Here is a 22,160-nt window from a genome sequence, read left to right on the forward strand (position 1 = left end):
TCTCACATTCAGTCCCTAGCATCTCCAGGAAGGGTTGGAAATGTTCCTTGCCTGAAACTCTAGAGAGCTGCTATTACTCTGTGCAGACAATACCAAGGTAGATGGAGCAATGGTCTGACTCATTATAAGGCAGTTTTCTATGTAAGTACCATAAGCCTAATCAGCAGTATGCTTGAATAATCAATGAGCTATCAGTTAGCTTAAACAAAGTGCACAATAACTTCAGTGAACTGCAGGTGAGGCTGAAGCACCGAGTTTCACATTTGTGCTCTGTAAAAGGGAAATTAAGCACTCTAATTAACAGCTAGAGATTTCTAGACTTTTTATAGTCACCATAACAGAACTGGAGAGTGATCTCTTTTTGTCCCTTTGATTCCCATTAATAATAGCCCATGTGCAACAAGTAAACAATCCATGGAGATTTTAGAGGTAAAAATGGTTTCCCTCTGCATCAAACCACATCAAAGTTGGGTTGAACAGAAAACCTTTTATCTGCATCATAATGTTAATTTTTTTTTTAAAAAAGTAAAGCCATTACATTAAAAGTCCAGATTGATTCTCTTTGTAGTAGAGACAATATGTAGAACAGCCTTTCCCAACCAATGTGCCTCCAGATGTTGTTGGACCACAACTACCATCAGCCTCCGCCAGCATTGCCAATGGTCAGGAAAGATGGGAATTGAGTTCCAACAACATCTGAGGGCACACTGGTTGGGAAAGGCTGATGTAGAACCTAAAGGTGCAAAAAATAAAAATGAAAAAAGCTTATCTAACTGCTTCCGAGCATCTTATTCCTAAGTCTTTTGGTAATCATCTTCAAAGAAAGCGATGGTAGTGTAAGAAAAAAAAGACATGGTGAAACAGATATAAAGGTAGAGCAGAAGGATAGCAGAACATACACACACATTTGCACATCCAACAGCCAAAGTACAAGGAGACTCATTGTGCTCGCTCTCCAGTCCAAGCATTCAAGAGCACAGTGGCCAATCTTTCCTGAGTGGGTTAGGTAAGGTGCAGGCTGGTTGCCAGCTAGCCAGAAGGAGGAGGAGGATGAGAGAAGAAGAAAAGGAGAGTAGACAAAGAGTACAGCAGGAGTGGATTACTCACAGACATTAAAGCCTACCAGTCAAAAGGCATTAAACCTGCACCAGCACGTACTGAAGAATGTGTTAGCTCTTCCTTTATCCCTCCCCACACGTCACCTGAAAGCAACAATCATGATGATCCCCATGCAAACAGTGATGCCATACACCAGAGAACACATTAGCACAATCATTTCAGCGTATACAATGTTAATGCACTCCATACACACCCTTCCAATTTCTAGTTTTAAACTTCCATCTGAGTCACAACTAATTTTTATAAGGGACCCCAATTCTGCAATAGTGCAGTCAATTCATTTAAATGATGCTAGCAGTTGTGAAGCAGCAGCAGCTAGACCAGACAGCAAGAACGATTACCAAAATATATAATAGTATGGTGCATTATCATAATGCAGAAGTATTCTATCCTAGCTACTTGCATCACAGCTAGTAACTTATGGAGATTGCTGCAGCTGAGACCCATGAGGTACCAGGTCATAAAAGTATTTTCAAGCAAAAAAAAATCAGGAAACATGTGATTAATTGCTAAGACAACAATACAGTGTATATGTTATATTAAACACATAAGGCAGTAAAATAAGAGGGAAATAATTTAATTACAACCTACATCTTGTCCCACACTGCCATCTGGTGGATCATCCACACTGTTAAAACTGACAAGTGTGTCTTTGGGTACTTCAAAAGAAATGTGCCCTGTAACCCATTCCTATAATAAACCATTAATTAGGGACCATAATTAAAGTTCAAATGATTGACTAAAGTCAAATTATGAAATATTTTCTTCAAAATGTCTCCCATTATAAATATTAATTACATTTCAAGTGTTATTACATGTTGTTTCTCACATCATGCTTTTTGTGTTGTGACTAAACTTTTACTTCTCTTTAACTAAATTATTTTTAGAGGTCTCATTTTTTATTCTTTCATTATTCTCTCATTCACTATGCAGAGGCACATCTACTGGAGGCAGGAACTGTGTTGAACTTTGGATTTCTATGCTTTTTGGTGTTAAGAACAATCTTTGCCGTATACATCAACTCTTATCTTAAAGTATGTGGGGGTGGGCTTGCCAATAGTTCAGCAGCATAGTGGCAAATTCAGAAGTGCAGGGTCTCTTCATGATAGTCATGCCCCTTCTAAGATTATACAACCTTCTAAGATTATAGAAAAATCTGTCCAGGCTTGAATGCTGCTTTCTGCTTCTTTATCCCTGTCACCATTTGACTGTCCTTTCTCACTGTCAGAGATATTGCTTGAATTACTGAATTCAGTGTCTACTGGTCTATCTCCTATTGCTGCCAAACTGCTTGATAATGTAGATGGGATGCTATCATCAGGATTCACCGTCTCTTCTTCTACAGTTACAGAATTCTCACTCCCCACAGCTTGTCTTGCCTTTTTGAAGCATAACTGACTCAGAAAGTCCTACAGCAATACAGAAAAACACACACTTTTAAAAAACAGGCTATACTCCTCTCCCCTCTCTCTCTCTCCCTCTGGGGGCTTTTTTGCAGCAGGACCAGATTGAGGTTGCTGTTGTAGCCATGCCAAATGGGATTAACCTGTATTTCAACAGTCTTTTTCTTTGTTATAAATTGCTTTTGAAAATCCCCTCAGTTCAAACTTGGTTGTCATGGGTCAAGAAAAGGCTGCTATTGAAAAATGTAAGTCCTAAATCCCTTGGATTCATGAAACTAATTGCAGAGTTCTTCAGATCCTGGCCATGGTGTTGTCCAGATGTTCACAGCAGCTATTTTAAATGGAAAGTATTTACATTTATATATAAAAGTGTTGTTTATTAGTACACCCTCCCTTTTTCAAAATATGTTTTCCTTAAGGAATCTACATTATGTTGAGATTATGCTATTGGGGCTGTGAAACTCAACAAACGAAGTTCCTTTCCTTACAGCATAATGATGATGATGATTATAAAAAGCTGCCTGAATGAGTTGAAACCTCTCTCTTTTTCTAACTTTCTAGTTATGTGTGGGAGGAGTGGGTGACCCAGGGAGATAGGAGAAGGGGATGTAAAAATCCCTCCCTACTTTCTAGAAGGTGGCAAAGTTCAAAAGGTTTCAAATTCCTATGCAAAATGAGTGTGAATTCCTTAATTTAGGAAAACGGGCTTTCCCTTAACCCAGCAGCAAAAACAGCCCCAGAGAAACAGGGGGGACCCTATGCACCCAATAGTTTTTTAAAGGTTTGTTTTTCTTTATTGCTGTAGGGCTTTCTGAGTCAGTTATGCAGGCCCCAATGAGTGTCAATTGCAAGCAAGTCTTCATTAGTTCCAACTTGGAACACAAGAAAAGCCTGCTGGATCAGACAAGTGGCCCATCAAATCAAGCATCCTGTTCACACAGTGGCCAACCAGATGCCCAAGGGAAGCTTGCAAGCAGCACCCAAGTACACGAGCACTCTCCCCTCCTGAGGTTTCCAGCAACTAGTATTCAGAAGCATATTGCCTCTGACTATGGAGGCAGAGCATAGCCATCATGGTTAGTAGTCCCTGATACCTTTTTCCTCAATGAATTTGTATAATCCTCTTTTAAAGCCATCCAAGTTGGTGGCCATCACTGCCTCTTGTGGGAGCAAAGTCCATAATTCAACTATGTGCTGTGTAAAGTAGTACTTTCTTTTGTCTGTTCTGAATCTCTCAACATTCTGCTTCATTGGTGGTCTATGAGCTCTAGCTTTATGAAAGGAGAAAGACTTTTCTCTATCTGCTTTCTCCATGCCACACATAATTTTATATGCTTCAGTCACGCCACCTCTTAGTCGCCTTTTCTCTAAACGAAAAGCCTCAAATGCTGCAACCTTTTCTCATAGGGAAATTGCTCCACCCCCTTGATCATTTTGGTTGCCCTTTTCTGAACCTTTTCCAATTCTACAATATCATTTTTGAGGTGAGGTGACCAGAGCTGTACACAGTATTCCAAACGCAGCTGCACCACAGCTTTATATAATGGCATTATGATATCAGTATTTTTATATTCAATACCTTTCATTATGATCCCTAGCATGAAATTTGCCTTTTTCACAGCTGCTGCACACTGGGTCGACATCTTCAACAAGCTATCCATTACCACAAGGTCTCATTCCTAGTGTCACCATCAGTTCACACCCCATGAGTGTATAGGTGAAAGCAATGTTTTTTGCTCCAATATGCATAACTTTACTCCTGTTTACACTGAATTGCATTTGTCATTTTACTGCCCATTTGTTCAGTTTGGAGAGGTCCTTTTGGAGCTCTTTTCAATCCCTTTTTAACAACCCTGAACAATTTAGTATCATCAGCAAACTTGGTGCTCACCCCTAACTCTAGATCATTTATGAACAAGTTAAAAAGTGCAGGTCCCAATACCAATCCTTGGGGGACTCCACTTTCTACATCTCTCCATTGAAAGATCAGTTCCTGATCCACAAAAGGACCTCTGCTCTTCAAAAAGCCAATACAAGTTGTGGAGAGTGAGAATTCTGTAATTGTAGAAGAAGAGACCGTGAATCCTGATGAAAGCCTCCCATCTATATCATAAAGCAGTTTGGCAGCAGCAGGAGATAAATGTGTAGACACTGAATCCAGTAATTCAAGCAATATCATGACAGTGAGAAAGGACAGTCAAATGGCGACAGGGATAAAGAAGCATAAAGCAGAATTCAAGCCTGGCCAGATTATTCTATAATCTTAAAAGGATGTATAATCTTAGAAGGGGCATGGATGTGACTATCATGAAGAGATCCTGCACTTCTGAATGTGCCACTACACTGCTGCTTCTAAGCAACACATATCTGTTGAAATGAAAACATCCTAAATAATTTTAAAAAATACCTTTTGGATGCATTTAAAAAAAAATGTATAAAAACAGAGTTTATAGAATGCAAAACAAACACTCTAGCTGTCACTGCTGAGAAGCTAAAACTGCTATCAAATGCCTCTCACTTTTTAATACATATGAAAAGCGTTTGATTAACATTACCTTTCTAACAATGGTTCAAGCCATTCTTCATGGCACTCACAATGGCAATCAAGAAATGTTAGAACTTCCCCCTTTGCTATAGAAGCTCCTAGCAGTCTTGCTCGAACCAGTCCTTCTCTCTTGTTTGCCCGGATAAGCCGTACCTTGTGCAAGTTAGCCACATAGTTTTCCAATGCCTCCTTTAAGTGTTCTGTTACAAAGAGATAAAATGAATTGCTGTTATACAAAACAAGTGCTAGCAAACTGGCTTTTCATCAATATATTTCCACCAGTTCAATGTTAAAGGCCATTTTCACCATTTACCAAAGGTGAGCTGGGATGCACTTCCCTTGGGAGAGTTTTCCAGACTTGTGATGTCACAACAGAAAAGGCCTGCCTTGCATGTTCACTTGCCCCACTTCTGACTGCAGAGCAAAGCCTAAATTTGACCTGAGCAAATGGGAAGACACATTTTCCAACTTAATATCAATAAGGGTTTCTCTAGTTTTAAGAACGTAAAGCTCCATTATTGGTGGTGGTGTTATTATTGATAATTAGTTGCTTTTTTCAAATTGAAACTCAAAGCGACTTATAGCATTAAAAACAGATATAAAAGCATCCTAAAATACTCACAGGCTACATAAAAACAATCCAATTCCTCCCCACATGACTAAAAACAAACAGAAAAATAAACTGCAAAGGCCCGGGTGAATAAAAATGTTTTTACCTTTAGCCTAAAGACAGACAGTGATGGCACCAAGTATGCCTCTCTGGGCAGAGCATTTCACAAATGGGGAGCCACCATGGAGAAGGCCTGTTCTCATGTTGCCACACTGTCACACCTCCCGTAGAGGGGCACACAGAGAAGGGACTTAGATGATGGGCCAGGTTAGCTCATGTGGGGAGAGATGGTCCTTGAGGTATTGGGGTCCTGAGCCACATAAGGCTTTATAGGTCAAAACCAGCACTTTAAGTTTGATCTGAAAACTAATTGGTAGCAGTGCAGCTATTCCAGAATTGTTGTTATATTATCCACTTAAATATTCACGATCTAAGATCAGAAGACTGCCTACTCCTTTAAAAATCTGTTTGACTGTTGAGATCATCATTGGAGGCCTGACTTTGGCTGCTCCCACCTTCAGAAAGGTGTCTTCTTGTTTGAAGTATCTCAGCTATTGAACCCATGCCCCTTATCTGCTTACCTGGCATCAAATCTGAGGACTTTTAAGTAAAAAATAAAATATATTCTGTTTCATGGAAATTTACAGATTTTAAGTTCTTTATTGTTTAAATGGTTCTTAAGTATTCTTGTGCCTTTGAAGAGTGCTAGTTTATTTATTATTTCATTGTTTAAATTGTTTTCCTGTTACTGATTTAAATATTTTGTAACCCACCTTAGAATTTTTATACTGAAAGACAAAATAAAATAATTTTATTATATACAGAGAACAGGTTTGTTATAGAATATCCCCCATCATTGGTTGCTTTGCAAATATGGTCCCCATAATGGTTCTGAACTGTTGTGTACTTCCCTTTGTCTCTGTTATCATTCTATCCTTCCATCACTCTTTGTGATTTCCCCATAAGTGCATAAAAATATGATTAACTTAGATAACACTGATAAGATGGGCAATTACTCTATCTGTATAAGCTACCCAAAGTTAAGAACATAAGAAGAGCCTACTGGATCAGGCCAATGGCCCATCCTGTTCTCAGTGTCCAACCAGATGCCAATAGGAAGCTTGCACTCTCCCCTCCTGCAGTTTCTGGCAAACTGGTATTCAGAAGCTTGCTGCCTCTGACTGTACTCCTGAATGAGATTTTCCCCCTTCTTTTTTGTTTGTCTGTTTTATAAATAATGATTGTATTATGGTGAACTAATAATAAAAGTTGCTCCCCAAAAAAGATGGGGGGAGAAAAGGCAGAATAAAAATATTTTTAAATATAATAAATATCTGAGAAAGGTGCAAACCCTCCCAGAGATTATATGTATAGTTGAGAATACTACTATTCTGCTAGCAGAAGGAAGCTCTGACTAACAAGACTCAATTGTGCACAATCCCTATTACCATATTTTGGTCATAAAGAAGTACAATTCAAACATTCTAGACTAAAAAAACAAGAAAAATTATAAAATATTCATTAAGTTTCTATACATCAAAATACAGACGGAATAGCACTATAAAGTTTTTTTCTTCAGATGAAGTGTGAAATAAAATCTACACAGCAGAGACAGAAAATTATTCTGTTCTGCAGGCCATATTCAAAATCTGACATCCATTTTGCTTTGTTTCACTGTTAAGATTTATTAAATGCTATGCAGAAGAGCCAAACATATGCGTTAAAATTCAGTATTACAGCTTCTATTTAATTTGTTCTAAGGCCTGGTATGATCATTTTAGGTATTCTAGTTATATTTTGAATCTATTAGTCTTAGCTTTATGTAACAATAGATAGACAGCCACCAATTGTAAATGATGTAGTATTGTTCTGTGCATTGATTCATTTGCCTAATTCATCTTTACTAGTACAAAACTGGGGTTACTGGGTCTTCGATTACTAAGTGAACAAATATCCGAAGCTGAACTCAAGTTCTTTAGTAGGTTTGAAATATAAAAAGACTCAACTTTATAGAAACATGGGGATTTTCTGCATATTTTTGTACTATTGTGTGTGGATCACATGCCTTCCTCCAATATTTGTGTATTTTATTTATTTACTTATTTGTAAATCTATTCTTCCCCTCCATCAAAAATGGTATTTGGGGTAGCTTACAACATCCATAAAAAAGAGCAGCAATAAATAAACCAACAATCTAAGCAGCTGTGAAAAGTAACATAAACGACTAATACTAATTGACCATGACAATTTAAGAAACAAAGAACGCACAGCTGTAAACAAGTGAAATGACCAGCAGTAAAAATAGTTTTGTTTTGTTTTAAAAAAATAACCTCTCCCGCTCCCTTGGCCAGTTCTAAGGATTTGAGCAAACAGGATAGATTTTGCCTGATGGCACACAACCATAGAAAAGGCCCTATATTCAACAGCCATCTGGATTAGGCACCTGGATCTAACCAATACATCTGTATTCCAAGGAGCTCAGAGCAGCACTTTAGCCCAGAACAAGTCTGTTGGGAAAGCTGGGATGAGAAATAAGTAATTTATCCAATAGTAATTTAGTAATAGTAATTTATCCAATAGTAATTTAGCCTTTGGTAAACTGAGCCCAGCTGCTACTTCAACCAACATGACTGAGCTGCAGCTTGCCCCCCTATGGGCATCGGGCCCTGAGTGCTACCATTTTAAGATGAACACAAACTCCTCTCAGGCTGTTGTCAGCCTAGCTTTTTCTTCTTGGGGAAGTGTTCCATCACTTGGTAAACCAGTCCCCCAAATTATTAGTCAATTCTCCACTTCCTGTGCTGGCTCACACATCCATCAGACATTTGAAGGATGATGTACAGATGGGGTATCACACGACTACTGGCACTGAGAAGTAATTTGCAGGAACTAAAGGGCTCCCAGCTGCGGGCAGAAAGCCATTGGGGAAGCCAATAATAAGCTTGAAGACTAGATGTTAATGAAAGGCCATTCCTGACATGCTACTACTCAGAGAGAGGAACAGCGACATGCCAGCAAGATGAGGCCTAAAACGCTCAGGATTCCTGACCAAGGTTATGAACTGGAACTGCCAAATAACAAACTAAACTGGTCCAATACTTCCTTACTCTTGATAAGTGTGCATATGCAGATTTTATCATCCTAGTGGCAAATTTTGGCAGCAAGAGAGCAACGTTTCTCATTTAAACCACCTGATTTTGTCCTGTTTATGTGTTGGGTCAAGGAGTGTGTCCAGCATATATTCGGACCCTCCCATTACCAGCAAGAAAATCTATCTGCTATTTATTTTAATATTGTTTTTCTTGACCTACGGTATGTATTGTATTTCTATTGTTTATTTATTTTGTAACATGTATTGATGTTGTTCACTGCTTTGAGGGCTTTATGGCCAAAAGGTAGTATATAAATAAACTACAGTAGGGCCCCACTCATACAGCGGGTTATGTTCCGGACCCCCGCTTGTAAAGTGAAAACCGCTGAAAAGCGGAACTCATTGAATAGAATGGTGCGCAATGCCCGAAAACCACTGTAAAAGCGGAACAAGTGCTGTATGAGTGGGGCTTTAGTTTAATTGCGTCTAATTGAGACCGCCGCATTAGCGAAGCGCCATAAAGCGAAGCACCATAAATCGGGGCCCTACTGTATAATACTATTACTATTATATAGTAAAGGCTACAGTGCAGGTCACTTATAATGCAAGCCAGTTTCAGTCTACATTATTACTTAATACAAACTTCCTACTTTGTTGCAGTCTTATACCAAGGTGTACATATTATATCCAAATAGATCTGTGTTTGCCTCTAACCATTGTAGACACAAAAAATCATATTCCTTTCACTGGAAATCCCATGCCAACAGAGTACTTTGTGGAGACATCACAAATGGCTTACTTTTATCACTGTAATCATCTACAAGGATGATTTCTTCTAGAAGGATGTCAGGAGATGTCTCAAGAACACTATGAACTGTTCTGAGAAGTGTCGACCAAGCCTCATTATAAAAAGCTATTATAACAGAAGTCTTTGGCAGGTTATAATAATCATATTTCTTCTCTTTGCATCTGTAAGAAAAGCACACATTTTAATTGGGGAAAAATGAGATATATATTTAAACAATGCCATGGCCAGCATTATGCAGAATTGTGGTGCATATAAATAAGGTGCAAAGACAAATCTGAGCCTGTGGAGTAGGTCCTGTAATGCCATCTATCCACGCTTGCAACCCTGCCATGAACCAAGATGGATGCAGAGGCTTCAGCTCCTTAGGGAAACCTCAGCCGCCATCTTTCTTAAGGGCACCACTGAGTGCGCAACCGCAGAACCAGGTAAGTTAAGCAAGGGAATGGCAGTGTTCCAAAGCTCTCGCCGTGCACGAATCGTGGAAGGGGAGCGCTGGGGCCTGGGGCAGGCTTTTGCCCAAGGGCTCCAGCGTGTCTGGGGCTGGCCCTGGGTGCATGTACGCATGCATGTGTGTGTGTGCGCACATGCGTGCCAGGGCCCAGGGCAAGCTGGTGCCCAAGGGCCCTGGCATGTCTGGAGCCAGCCCTGTGCTGTTGGTAAGGCTTGACTAGGGATCCTCTGCAAGATACATATACTGTATCAAAGCAGGGTTGGCAACCCTCAGCCTGTAATTCCTTTTAATGTAGCTGCTCCAAACCTCTTCACAGACTTGACCCTTTATTGCAGAGAGAGGTTTGTTAAATGAGTAAGAGTTAAGAAAATTCTCTACCTTTTCCTGCCTATCCCATGGGCTGCTATAAACTCACTTTGACAGCCAACCCAATTCCAGTGAGTAATAACTGACAGAGAGAAAACATACATGGTTTGGTCTACCTCCCCAGGCAGTAGCTTGGGAACAACAGCAATTGAAGCCACACTTCTAAGTATGTGAATTCTCTTTTAGCACTACTGGGCAAGAAACAAACCATCATGCAAACAACAAGGTTCATCATCAGTGGGTTTAAAGGGTTGAGGTGAGCACATGGAACCACTGTTGTTGCTTTTACGGATGTAAGGGAGTGAGGTCAGAGGTACACAAAATGCAAATAGAAAAGAAAAACAAAAGACAGTGATGATTCCCTAAATGCAATACCATAGCAACCACAAGAAGTTTCCTATGAGTAAGACAGAAAACTTAGCATCCTGCAACCAGTCAGGGTTCCTAACCAAAACCCCAAACTAAAAAAATTCTGGCGACCAGTCAGCCAAGGTCACAGAAATCCCCATTCAACACAACCTGACCCAGAATTCTGCGGCACCATTGCTGACGCGAGTGAGACCCTGAGCTCATCTACACAATAGTTTACTATGTGTTTTGTGCTACTCACATCTCTTTTAAATTTGCATGGTTCACATGACATTATTGGCAAACAGAAGCTGTCATGCAGTTTTACCCCTGTACATCCATACTAACCCAATCCACTGATAATACGAGACAAAAACATCTTCACTCCTGTTCTCTAGTGCTTGCAGACACTTTTCTCTGATGCTTTTAGGTGGATGTGTCAATCATTCCCCTCTCCATGCCCACTCCCTCCTCCATTCATTTTATTTCCTGTAGGCTAACAAGCAACTTCCAGTTGCTCTTCTCCATTCTGCTGGCCTTTTTTATGTTGCTGCAAACAGTGCCTTTATTTTCTTTCCCCCCTAACTTGTGTGCAAAAGCATAACACTGCTCAAACAAAGATTTGTATTTCAACTGTATCCTACCAGGGAAAACACAGATATTCGCACTTCCGAGTTGTTTTTTTTAAAGGAATCTACTGCAATCAGTAGAACAGGCTGAGCATGCTCAGTCACCTAGCAACCAGAAGGAGTGAAAATGTATAACTAGAGGGTGGGGCCACAAAATAAAAGTTAGACTAATCCTACCCAGAGAAATGCTTGCTTGTGTGAATGGGAAAAAGCAATTGGCAGCTAACATTGACCAGGAACTGCAGACAATGCAAATGAAAGACAAAGGTAAAAGAAAGGTATTTCCTACGAAGAAGTGCTCCCATGTAGATGAGCCCCCTGTCAGAACATAATACCTCTGCTCTGAAATCTGCACTGGTTGTCCATTTGCTACCAGGCCAAGTTCAAGGTGTGTTTTCCATACTACAGGTGCCAAATAGTACTTGTTTTGCTCTTGTAAGAAATCAATCCTGTAGTGTGGCAGCACCTACTCTTTGGAACTCTCTGCCTATTGACATTAGGCAGGCACCTTCATTCAGGGCCGGTTCTAAAGGGCGGCCAGGTGGGGCACTGGCCGAGGGCCCCTGGGGCTACAGGGGCCCCTGCGCTCCCCTTCTGCAATCCGCAGCAGGATTGCTGCCATGGATAGCAGGGCAGGAGCTTCAGAGCCGCCCGCCATTCTCCCACTTCACCTACCTTTCTCTCTGCTGTTTTTTGTGGCTGTGTGCATTGCACGCGCAGGTTTGCCATCAATCAACATGGCGGCCGAGGTTTCCCTAAGGGGCTGAAGCATGTAGCACGTGTGCATGCCATCAACCAAGATGGCGGCAGAGGCTTCAGCCCCTTAGGGAAACCTCGGCTGCCATCTTGATTGATGGCAAACCTGTGCGTGCAGGCACGTCGCTGAAAAAACAGCACAGAGAAAGGTAAGTAGAGCGGGGAAATGGGGGGCAGCTCCAGATCTCCAGCCCTGCGATCCACAGTACCAATCCTGCTGTGAAATGCAGAAAGGGAGTGCTGGTGCCCGGGTCAGGCTGGTGCCCAAGGGCCCTGGCATGCCTGGGGCCGGCCCTGCCTTCATTGTACGCTTTTTGGCACCTGCTAAAACATTTTTTATTTAGGCAAGTCTACCCAGGCATGTCAAAGCTATTAGGCTTTCTGTATATTTTTAACTCATTGTTGGTTTTATTATTTTGAATGTTTTAAAATACCTGTTTTTAACTGTTTTACCAATACTTCTATTGTTTTAAACTTTTGAGGGTTTTTTACAATAAAGTGGTATATAAATGTTGTAAGTAAAATACACAAATAAATTTCAAAGTCACTGTGGACCATGGGCTTCTTTCCTCTTTTAGGAACAAAGGAATCTGCCTTATATCAAACATTTGGTACTATCTAGCTCAGTACTGATGACATGGATTAGCATTGGCTTTCCACGCTTCCAGGCAACAGTCTTTTCCAAAAATTCAATTCTGGACCTTTGCATGCAAAGCATGTGCCCTACCACTGAGCTACAGCCCTTCCCGTTTTAAAAAGTATCTTTTAAAATTGTTATTTTCAATTCACTAATGAATGCACAGCATACCTAGGGCAGATCCACACCATACATTTAAAGCATATTCAACATACATTTGAAGCACATGAATCCCACCACAGAATAATGGGAACTGTAATTTGTTAAGGGTGGTGGGAATTATAACTGTGAAGGGGAAACTACACTTCCCAGCATTTGGGGGGGGGAGTCATGCACTTTAAATGCGAGTTGGATGTGCTTTAAATGTATCATATGAATCTGCATTACTTCATAAACTTTGTCTGCATATAAATAATTTTAATTTTTTTTAATGGAAATGAGCTGCAAAGTTTACTGGGTGACCACGGGCTACTAATCATCTCTCAGCCTAATCTGCCCTTCAGGGCGAAAACAACAGAGAGGGACCATGACTACCCCAAGGAAGAAGGGCACACTTAAAATGTATGAACCATAGTGTGCAATCAGATATATATCAAGACATAGTATGAAGTAATATTTATATAAGCATGGATGTCAAAGATGTTTATTACTTACACAATATATAAAGATATTTATAGTGCAGTTCTAGGCATGTTTACTCAGAAGCAAGTCCCAATATATTCAATGGAGCTTACTCAAACAGGGAAGCGTGCACAGGACTACAACCTCAAGTGATAAGGAACTTTACTCACTGAACCCAAAATTCAGAATCATGCCACTTTAAGATGTTTTGCAATGGTTTTATACTTGTTTTATGGTTATTGGATTTTAAATGGCTTTATTTCTTGTTGTATTTCCAACCCTACCTCATAGAGTTGTCAGAAGGATTCCATATACACACACACTGGAGATGTAAAAACACATACACCACATATAATAGTTTATTGTCAAAACCAGTTGGTTACTGCAGAACATTTTTTTTATAAAATCAGTATTAGCTTCCTACCAAATAAAAGCATTGACCTTTGGGTGAAGAGCAAGTAATAAATTCTAATTCTAATAGTAATTCTAATTAAGCCTTCTGAGTTGCTTAAAAAATGATTGGGGAGGAGAGAAAGATTCACAACACAACCCTTTGCTATGTTTACTCAAGAGTCCCCTTGATTTACAGCACAATCCTAACCATGTCTACTCAAAAGTAAGCCCTACTAAATTCAATGTGGTTACTCCCAGGTATGTGAGATTAGCATTGCAGCTTTACTCCCAGAAAAGTGGGTAATGGGTTAAAATTTCATATTGGGAAGGTTTTCAAAACAGGCTATGAATTAGACAAATTGCCCTTTTCAACAGACCTGTAAAATTTAAACTTGTTTGACTCCTTATAATTAGAAAAGTATAACATGTTATACACTCACTTAACTTCTGATGTGCAGACAAACAGGAGAAGGAAACTGTCTTCAAAATTTGCAGTGGGTTCTAGCTCTTGCCTGGAGGTCAGCAAATATCTTGTCAATCACAACCCTGACTTCACTTATTGGCTAAAAACCTGAAAGGGTGGAGATTAGAGCAGCCAGCTTCTAACAGAAGTTTTGGAGGAGTGGCTGACATTTTGCTGTACATCTCTTGAACCAAACCACCTAGAAACGTAAAAGTTGTTTTTTAAAGAAGTTTTTAAGATCTCTTGTTTTAATATGTTTTTAAATATGTTTTGTTTTAATATGTTTTAAAGTCTTTTGTTTTTAAGATGTTTTAAAGTGCTTTTAGTGTTTTTGTTTGCTGCCGTGGGCTCCTTCAGGAGAAAGAGTGGGATATAAATTTAAGAAAGAAAGAAAGAAAGAAAGAAAGAAAGAAAGAAAGAAAGAAAGAAAGAAAGAAAGAAAGAAAGAAAGAAATCGAGCTTCATTCTCCTTTATACAAGCAAAGATATTGGTATATGGCTTTACTATTCAAATATCAGCTTTCAAAATCTGTGGTATTTGATTAACTACACCAATTAACAGATTAAAACCTTACAACTAATACTGAAGCAGTACCTATGCACCTTATTTCTTTGCACTTTACCCAACTAGTAGAATGTCAAGCATAGGGACTTTCTTGGACACCCAAAGGCACTAATAGCCCAAGTCATTATGTTGTTACTATGTCAAACTATGATTTAGACCAGGTATAGCCAACATTGTGCATGCCAGATGTTGTTGGACTCCAACTCCCATCAGCCCTTGCCACCATGGCCAATCATCAGGAATGATGAGAGTTATAATCCAATAACATTAGGAGGGTACCAAGTTGGCTACCCCTGATCTAGATTGTGTCTTTATTCTGCTATAAGGAAACAATTTGATTCAGGTTCTGTGGGACATTACACATGGAGGTTTCTGAAGATTTCCCTTCCTTGCTCCACCAAGGATTCTCACAGCCAGGTCATGTGAAATTCACTTGCTCACTTTTCTGGTTTCTAGCAAATACAGTACATTTCATCAGATCATTAATATCGCTCTCCTACTCAAAGTGTTCCCATTTTGTTCACTAATGCTCCTATTGCTTCCTTCCAGGGAAAAGCAAAGATTATTTTTGATGTAAAAAAATTCACCATGAGGATAACTGTCATGTGCTAAAGTCCTCTTATGAAAGTTTCCTATTATAGTAAAATTGCACAGTACTGACTCCAATTCCTGAAAAGTTGCTAGTAGGTGTCTAGCAGTCAGACAGATAAATCAAAAGCTGAGCGTCTCCTGTGTGGTAGACCACACCATTCAGTTACACTGCATTCACCAACAATGCAATGTTAGCAATTTATACTCCCCCGAGTCCAAGTAAAGTGACATAGTTCCTTCTCTATTAGCAATCTTAGATTGTGTTAGAATTTTTTGTAAATAAAAGACTGACATTTCAGCCAACATGACAAAGGAAGTGTTGGCAATGCCCATGTGTACTGTACAGGGAACTTTATTGTACAGGATGGAATGGCAAGATTGAAGTGGTTTGCAGCTAGCACAGAGAATGAAAACAGCTGCGTCCGGCTTAATCAATTAAGGGTGGCAAGCTTGGAAAAATTCCAGCAAGAAAATGTTGTTGCAAAGGCCACTACTGTGGCTGCTTGAGGGCAGGCAGTGATAAGAAAGAAGCAACTAACTGTGTGAACCTAAGAACTTTTCTCAGAAGAATTCACTCTCCAATTAAGTAATTGGGACTGTAGCCTCACTGACAAGTTTGGGTAACTATCTTTTGTAAGATTTGATTGCAGAGCTTCAAGGGGCTTTACAAGGAAAGGTTTCATACTTCTCAAATCCTAATGTGACAGGAAAGTCCTCTAACTGAGGAATAATCACAGCCAAAACATCTTGAAATGAGGGATATCAAAGAATGAAATACAGCTGTGTGAACCTACATCTTGATGGAGAATTATAGGGGTGTGTGGGAAGAATGACTGTAAGTGATGGGACTTCTTGGGAAAAATGAGGAAGGGGCAAGGCAGAAGAACTGGAAGCAGCAATGATTTTGAGAGGCTACTGTTTCTCCTTCTTGAGTGGGAAAAGCAGGGAAGAAAAAACTATTCCTCATTAGTTTTCTGGCCAGGGCCGACACAAGGCATGCACACCCCACCTACCTAATTTTCCCTTGGTGAATGCTGCCAGCGCTGTGAGTGCATGCCTGCCATCAACCACGATGGTGGCCAAGGCTTCCCTAAAGGGCTGATGCCTCCGCCGCCATCTTGAGTGATGACACGCATGCGTGCTACGCGTGTGCATCCCTGCCATCAACTAAGATGGCAGTAGGGGCATCAGCGCTTGCAGTGCAACCAACATTTACATCAAGTGAGAGGTAGGTGGGCATGCAGGTGGGCATTGTGGGCCTGTGTGGCAGTAGTGAGGGTGCCTGGGAACTCCCTCTTGCAATCTGTGGCAGGGTCGGGAGCCAATGCTGCCGTGGATCAGGGAAGGAAATGTTACCCACTCACTGACCCTAAGGAACAGCCCTTCAGGGGCCCCCAGCCAGGGCCAGACCTGGCTGCCCTCTGATGCCGGCCCTGTTTGTGGCCACAACAATTCTACAACCTTTCTCACTAACATACAAGCTTTTTGACTTGGTGCACAATTTTCATATGGAGATGCTCTCAAAACGGGTAACTCCTCATGTGAAGATTAAGTTGACACATGACTCATCCTTAGAAATTGCTTCTGACATGTTGTCTGTTCACTGCATTAACTTCCAGCCACAGGTATCACACGCCATAGCAGTTGTATGGAAGTCAACATCATATATTGAATTCTTTAAGGATCAGTTTTCTATGTCCATGCTAGCTTTCAAAAAGCTAGTCTTGTGCCAACAGAAACTTCCTTTCCAGGGCTAATAGCAGCTTGAAGGGAAGGAGATTTTCAAAGAGACTATGGTGTAGGAGGGGAAATAGCTACCGCCGCCACCACATTCCTGATCACCCACCCACAGCAACTATTTAAAATATTACAAATGCATCACCAAACTACTTGTGTACTATCACATGCATTTGGTTCTCAGATTTCAGTTAAGACAGCAGAAAAGTTTCCATTTCAGTGTTTTCCAGCAAACCCATATAACTGCAAGATACTTTAAGAACAGAAATGGGAAAAAGTGGGGCTGTTAGTGAAAACAGCACATCTACATCAAGTTTTCCTTTCTATAAAATGTGGTTCAATTTACTTCACGCCCTAGTTCTTATAGTAAGGATTTTGCCACCTCAACCACCAATGCTGATAATGAGATAATTTCAAATTCACATTGTCAAAGGGAAGGGGGAGACATGAAATGCTGTTGTTTTGGTGATGGCCCCACATTTTGTCTAGCCCTACCCTAAAAGATTAAGTCTTCCATGGGCTATTTATGCCATGTGTGACTATTTATAATGTATGAAGACATTTTCATTTATATGAACATTCATTTATATGAACATTTAATTCTTACTAATTTGTAAGAGAGGCATATCTAAAGCACTTCACCTTTTTGGCCAATGTTACTTTTTACATTTGTGTAAGAAACACTGATTAAAGCAATGGCAATTTTAAATCTCATGGGTAAAACCACCTTAAATACAGTGCTTTGCAAAAGTAATCAGACCACTGACCAATGTTCTCATATTACTGAATTACAAATGGTACATTGTAATTTTATTCTGTATGATATTTTATTTTGAAACACTGAAACTCAAAATCAATTATTGTAAGGTGACATTGGTTTTATGTTGGGAAATGTTGTTTGCATAAGTATTCAACCCCTGGGCTGTGGAAGCTCCCAGTTTACGCAGATGAAAGAAATTGCCCTATCGAGGACACAGTTACCTTGTCATTGGCCTCTACCTGTGAACCATTAAAGTTGCTGCCACATTGTCAGGATAAAAAGCCCACTGTTGAAGGATCATTGGTCAGGCTGTGGATCTGAAGGAAAATGAAGACCAAAGAGCATTCTACAGAAGTGAGAGATAACATAATACAAATGTATAGATTAGGAAAAGGGTACAAAATAATATCAAAGTGTTTGGATATCCCAGTGAGCACAGTTGGAACAATAATCAGGAATTGGAAGCTGCATCACACCACCCAGGCACTGCCAAGAAAAGGCCATCCCTCAAAACTCAGCGCTAGAAGGAGACTTGTAAGAGAAACCACAGAGGCCAACAATCACTTTGAAGGAGCTACAGAGTTCAGTGGCTAGGAGTGGAGTAATGGTGCACCAGTCAACCATATCAAGAGCTCTGCATACCACAGGCCTGTATGGGAGGGTGGCAAGAAAAAAGCCGTTACTCAAAAAGGACCATCTGAAAGCATGTCTGGAGTTTGCCAGAAAGCATGAGAGTGCCCCAGCTGCGATGTGGGAAAAGGTTTTGTGGTCAGATGAGACCAAGATAGAGCTTTTTGGCCAAAACTCAAAGCGCTATGTGTGATGCAAACCTAACACTGCCCAGGCCTCAAGACACACCATCCCTACAGTGAAGTATGGTGGTGGCAGCATCATACTGTGGGGATGCTTCTCATCAGCAGGGATTGGGCATCTTGTTAAAATTGAAGGAAGAATGGATGGAGCAAAATACAGAGAAATACTGCAACAGAACCTGCTTCCGACCACTAAAAAACTGAAGCTTGGGAGGGAATTCACTTGTAAGCAGGACAATGATCCCAAGCACAAGGCCAAAAGAATACTGGAGTGACTCAAGAACAAAAAGGTGAATGTCCTACAGTGGCCCAGTCCAAGTCCTGATCTCAATCCCATTAGGAATCTGTGGTGCTGTTTGAAAATTGCAGTCCACAAGTTATGTCGAACCAACCTGAATGACCTGGAGTGAATCTGTCAAGAAGAATGGGCCAAAATCCCTCCGACACTGTGTGCAAAGCTGGTACATACCTACCCAAAAGACTTAAAAGCTGTTATTGCAATGAAAGGTGGCTTAGCAAATATTAATGTGTAGGGGTTGAATACTTATGCAAGCAATATGTTTCAGTTTTTTATGTTTCTTACAAACATTTCCCAACATAAAACCAGTATCACCTTACAATAATTGATTTTGAGTTTCAGTGTTTCAAAATAAAATATCATACAGAACGAAATTACAATGTACCATTTATATTTCAGTAATATGTGACCACTGATCAGGGGTCTGAGTACATTTGCAAGGCGCTGTATTTTTACATCCCCATGCTGCAAGCCAATTTCAGGAAAAGCAGGTTACCTATATCCCTACATACAGAAATTGCATATGCTTCTCCAGCCACTGTATGTAGATGTTCTTCATTAAACTTTCCTTTATGTGCATAGACTTCCCTTCCTGAAACAAAACTTCCCCCAGACTTGTGAAGATTATCACAGCATTTCTGTACTAAAACACAAATAGGCACAATAGACTAGTGCTACTACTACAGATCAACAGTGTGACCCACCCTTCCAGCGGAAATGCAGGCCCATAGCCAGCTAAACGTTATACTGTTTAAAGTTTTAAATTGTTTTTATAAGATCTGTTTTAAATTGTATTTGTTTTAATGTTTTTAGTTACTGTAAACCACCCAGAGAGCTTCGGCTATGGGGCAGTATACAAGTATAATAAAATAAATAAATAAATAAATAAAATAAACATTCAGGGGGGCACCAAAAAAGTAGGGGGGCACCATTTTTTCTGTAATAAACTTAATAATTTATTTTTTGTTAAAAAATAGTGGGTCAGAAAAATGTGAGGGGGCTAGCCTCGCATAACTGCGGGCCTCAGAAATGTCTCTTCAGTTTGAGATAAAGAGGGCCTAGGCAAGGCAGGTGTGCAAATATAGGTTTGTATGAGTGAGTGAGAGAAGCCTAGGTTCTAAGAGTGTGGGGTAAGCCCTCCCAGGGAAGGCACAGGACACTTGCAAGCAGGGGATGCAATGTTCCAGGAAGTGAACTGGAGGGCCTGCTGAGTTAAATACTCATTGGTAAAAGACTTTCACTGATCCAATATTGTATCTCTATGATGACAGGTGCAACACTGCACCATGAAATGAAGAAAGGCTGCAACTTTATTTGAATAATGTTTCCGTTTTAGGAAATGATCAGTGTTGGCCTGCTCTGTTTCTTTTCTAATAAGGTATTGAGATTAGCATCCCACTCTTGGCACACAGCTGCATTCAAATAGTCACATGTTCACCTTAAAACATATAGGGGATGGGCTGCAGAAGGCAAACTAAGTTGACTTTTGAGAAACACTGGCATAATACACTATTGTGACTGAAGAGTTGCCTTCGCAGAAAATATATTTGAACTCTCTATGAATTCACTACAGAAATTAATTGTCCCTCTTTTCACCAGTGGGGGTGGGGTGGTAAGTTGCATCTACTCATTGAATTTTACTCTTGTCTGGAGCTCACTCTTCCAGAATACACCCGTGCACTAAGATGGCCAATTCATGTACCTGAGCAAAAAGACTCTCCTGTACAATGTTAGACGTATTTATGTAGAAGTAAGTCCCACTGTATTCAGTGGGATTTACTCACTAATAAGCGTGTTCAGGACAGCTGTCAGAGTCCTTGAAAACTGGTATCACAATGAACTTATCAAGAGACTCTTACTTCTTCTTGTTGGGGACGGCGTTGCTGCAAAAGGCCAAAAGGGCCACCACCGCCTTGGCAATGGAACACGGTAGGCAGCTAACTTTAAACTGGTGAAACTAAGCTGCTGTTCTTGAGAAAGGTCCCTCTTTCCCCCACAAAGAACATTCCCTCTTCCTCTCCTTCTAACGAAACTTCCCTACTCGCTGAAGGAAATGCCCGTTGATACAAAATCCCGAGCAGCACCGCTTCCTTCAACTCTCTTCTCTCACTCACAGAGGGTTGCGACGTTCGGGCAGGCGGCGGTGAAGAGAGATGCGGTCGCTGAAGTAGATGTTAATCTGGTGCAGCCGGATGCTCTCCTCTTGGCGGCGTTGCTCGGCCTTGTTCAGCTCCAACCGCGCGGGCCGGCCCAACTCACCCAGCTCCGTCTCCCTGCCCAGCGGCGGCTTGTCGTACACTGGTTTGCGGAGCCGCCGCTGGGCTAACTCGGGGGGCAGTGACGGGAGCGCTCCTCCTCCTCCCGCTTCGCTGGGCTCGGAGCCCGGAGGAGCCCGTTGCCATAGCAACAGGAAGCCCAGCGCCCCCAGCCCTACCAGCAGGGTCACCGCCACCGCTAGCGGCCCACTTCCTCGAAGCACCCGCACCTGCCGACGGCGCCGCATCCCAAATGGGACAGAAACTCTCCAGCTCCAGGAAATGCCCACTGGAGAACATCGAGTAGGGCCGGGAGGCGGGACTGAAGGCGGAAAACTCAGGCACAGAAGGAGGGACAGCCCCGCCCCGCCTTGGGTAGTGTAAGCAGGGAAACGGCTCTCCTTCCTGGCTGCCCATTCCAGAACTTTGATTGTGCCGCGGCGGGGCTAGCAACGGCTTCTTAACAGCTGCGGCACTTTGGGTGATCTCTTGTGTCACTCACCCCGGAACGAGGGTCAAAGAGGAGAAAATGAAGAGTAGTGGGCTTTTTGAGCCTGGTGGGTGATGTCCTAATACCCAAGGCCAGCTAAGTTATTTTCAGTAGTGGCTGGGGCCCATTGCGACTGGTAGGGTGGAAGGTAGTGAACCCGAGCAGTAGGCGGAGTCAGAGCCAAGGATGGGCAGAGCCAACTAATATTTTCCTCCATCCTCTTCCCTGCTGAGTACTACAAGGGCAACACTAAGGAAAAGTAAACAGAAGCAGTTCCACTCCTGGACTAGTTGTAAGAAAGAAGGCCAAGCAGGTGAGGGCTGGCTGAGGGCAGATTGGAGTTTGATGGGGCAGCACCCCATCTGCCCTAATGAAGCAGCCTCAACTGGTTATTTTGTCATCTGAGGTGGCA

At 41.3% G+C, this 22,160-nt stretch overlaps 1 protein-coding gene across 1 annotated transcript in view; it reads right to left on the bottom strand.

The window, feature by feature from the left end:
* Positions 1 to 21,863, bottom strand: part of GALNT12 (polypeptide N-acetylgalactosaminyltransferase 12) — a 57,541-nt gene extending 35,678 nt beyond the window's left edge. Inside the window, exons 1-3 of the mRNA XM_061589022.1 lie at positions 21,118 to 21,863; positions 9,568 to 9,737; positions 5,078 to 5,267 (exon numbers count right to left, since the gene is read on the bottom strand). Coding sequence (XP_061445006.1) covers positions 5,078 to 5,267; positions 9,568 to 9,737; positions 21,118 to 21,506 — 749 coding nt within the window. The 5' untranslated portion in view covers positions 21,507 to 21,863. The remainder of the gene's footprint in view (positions 1 to 5,077; positions 5,268 to 9,567; positions 9,738 to 21,117) is intronic.
* Between the last annotated feature and the right edge of the window lie 297 nt (positions 21,864 to 22,160).

The sequence above is a fragment of the Rhineura floridana genome, chromosome 1 (genome assembly GCF_030035675.1).
Source record: "Rhineura floridana isolate rRhiFlo1 chromosome 1, rRhiFlo1.hap2, whole genome shotgun sequence".
NCBI classification, from domain to species: Eukaryota; Metazoa; Chordata; class Lepidosauria; order Squamata; family Rhineuridae; genus Rhineura; species Rhineura floridana.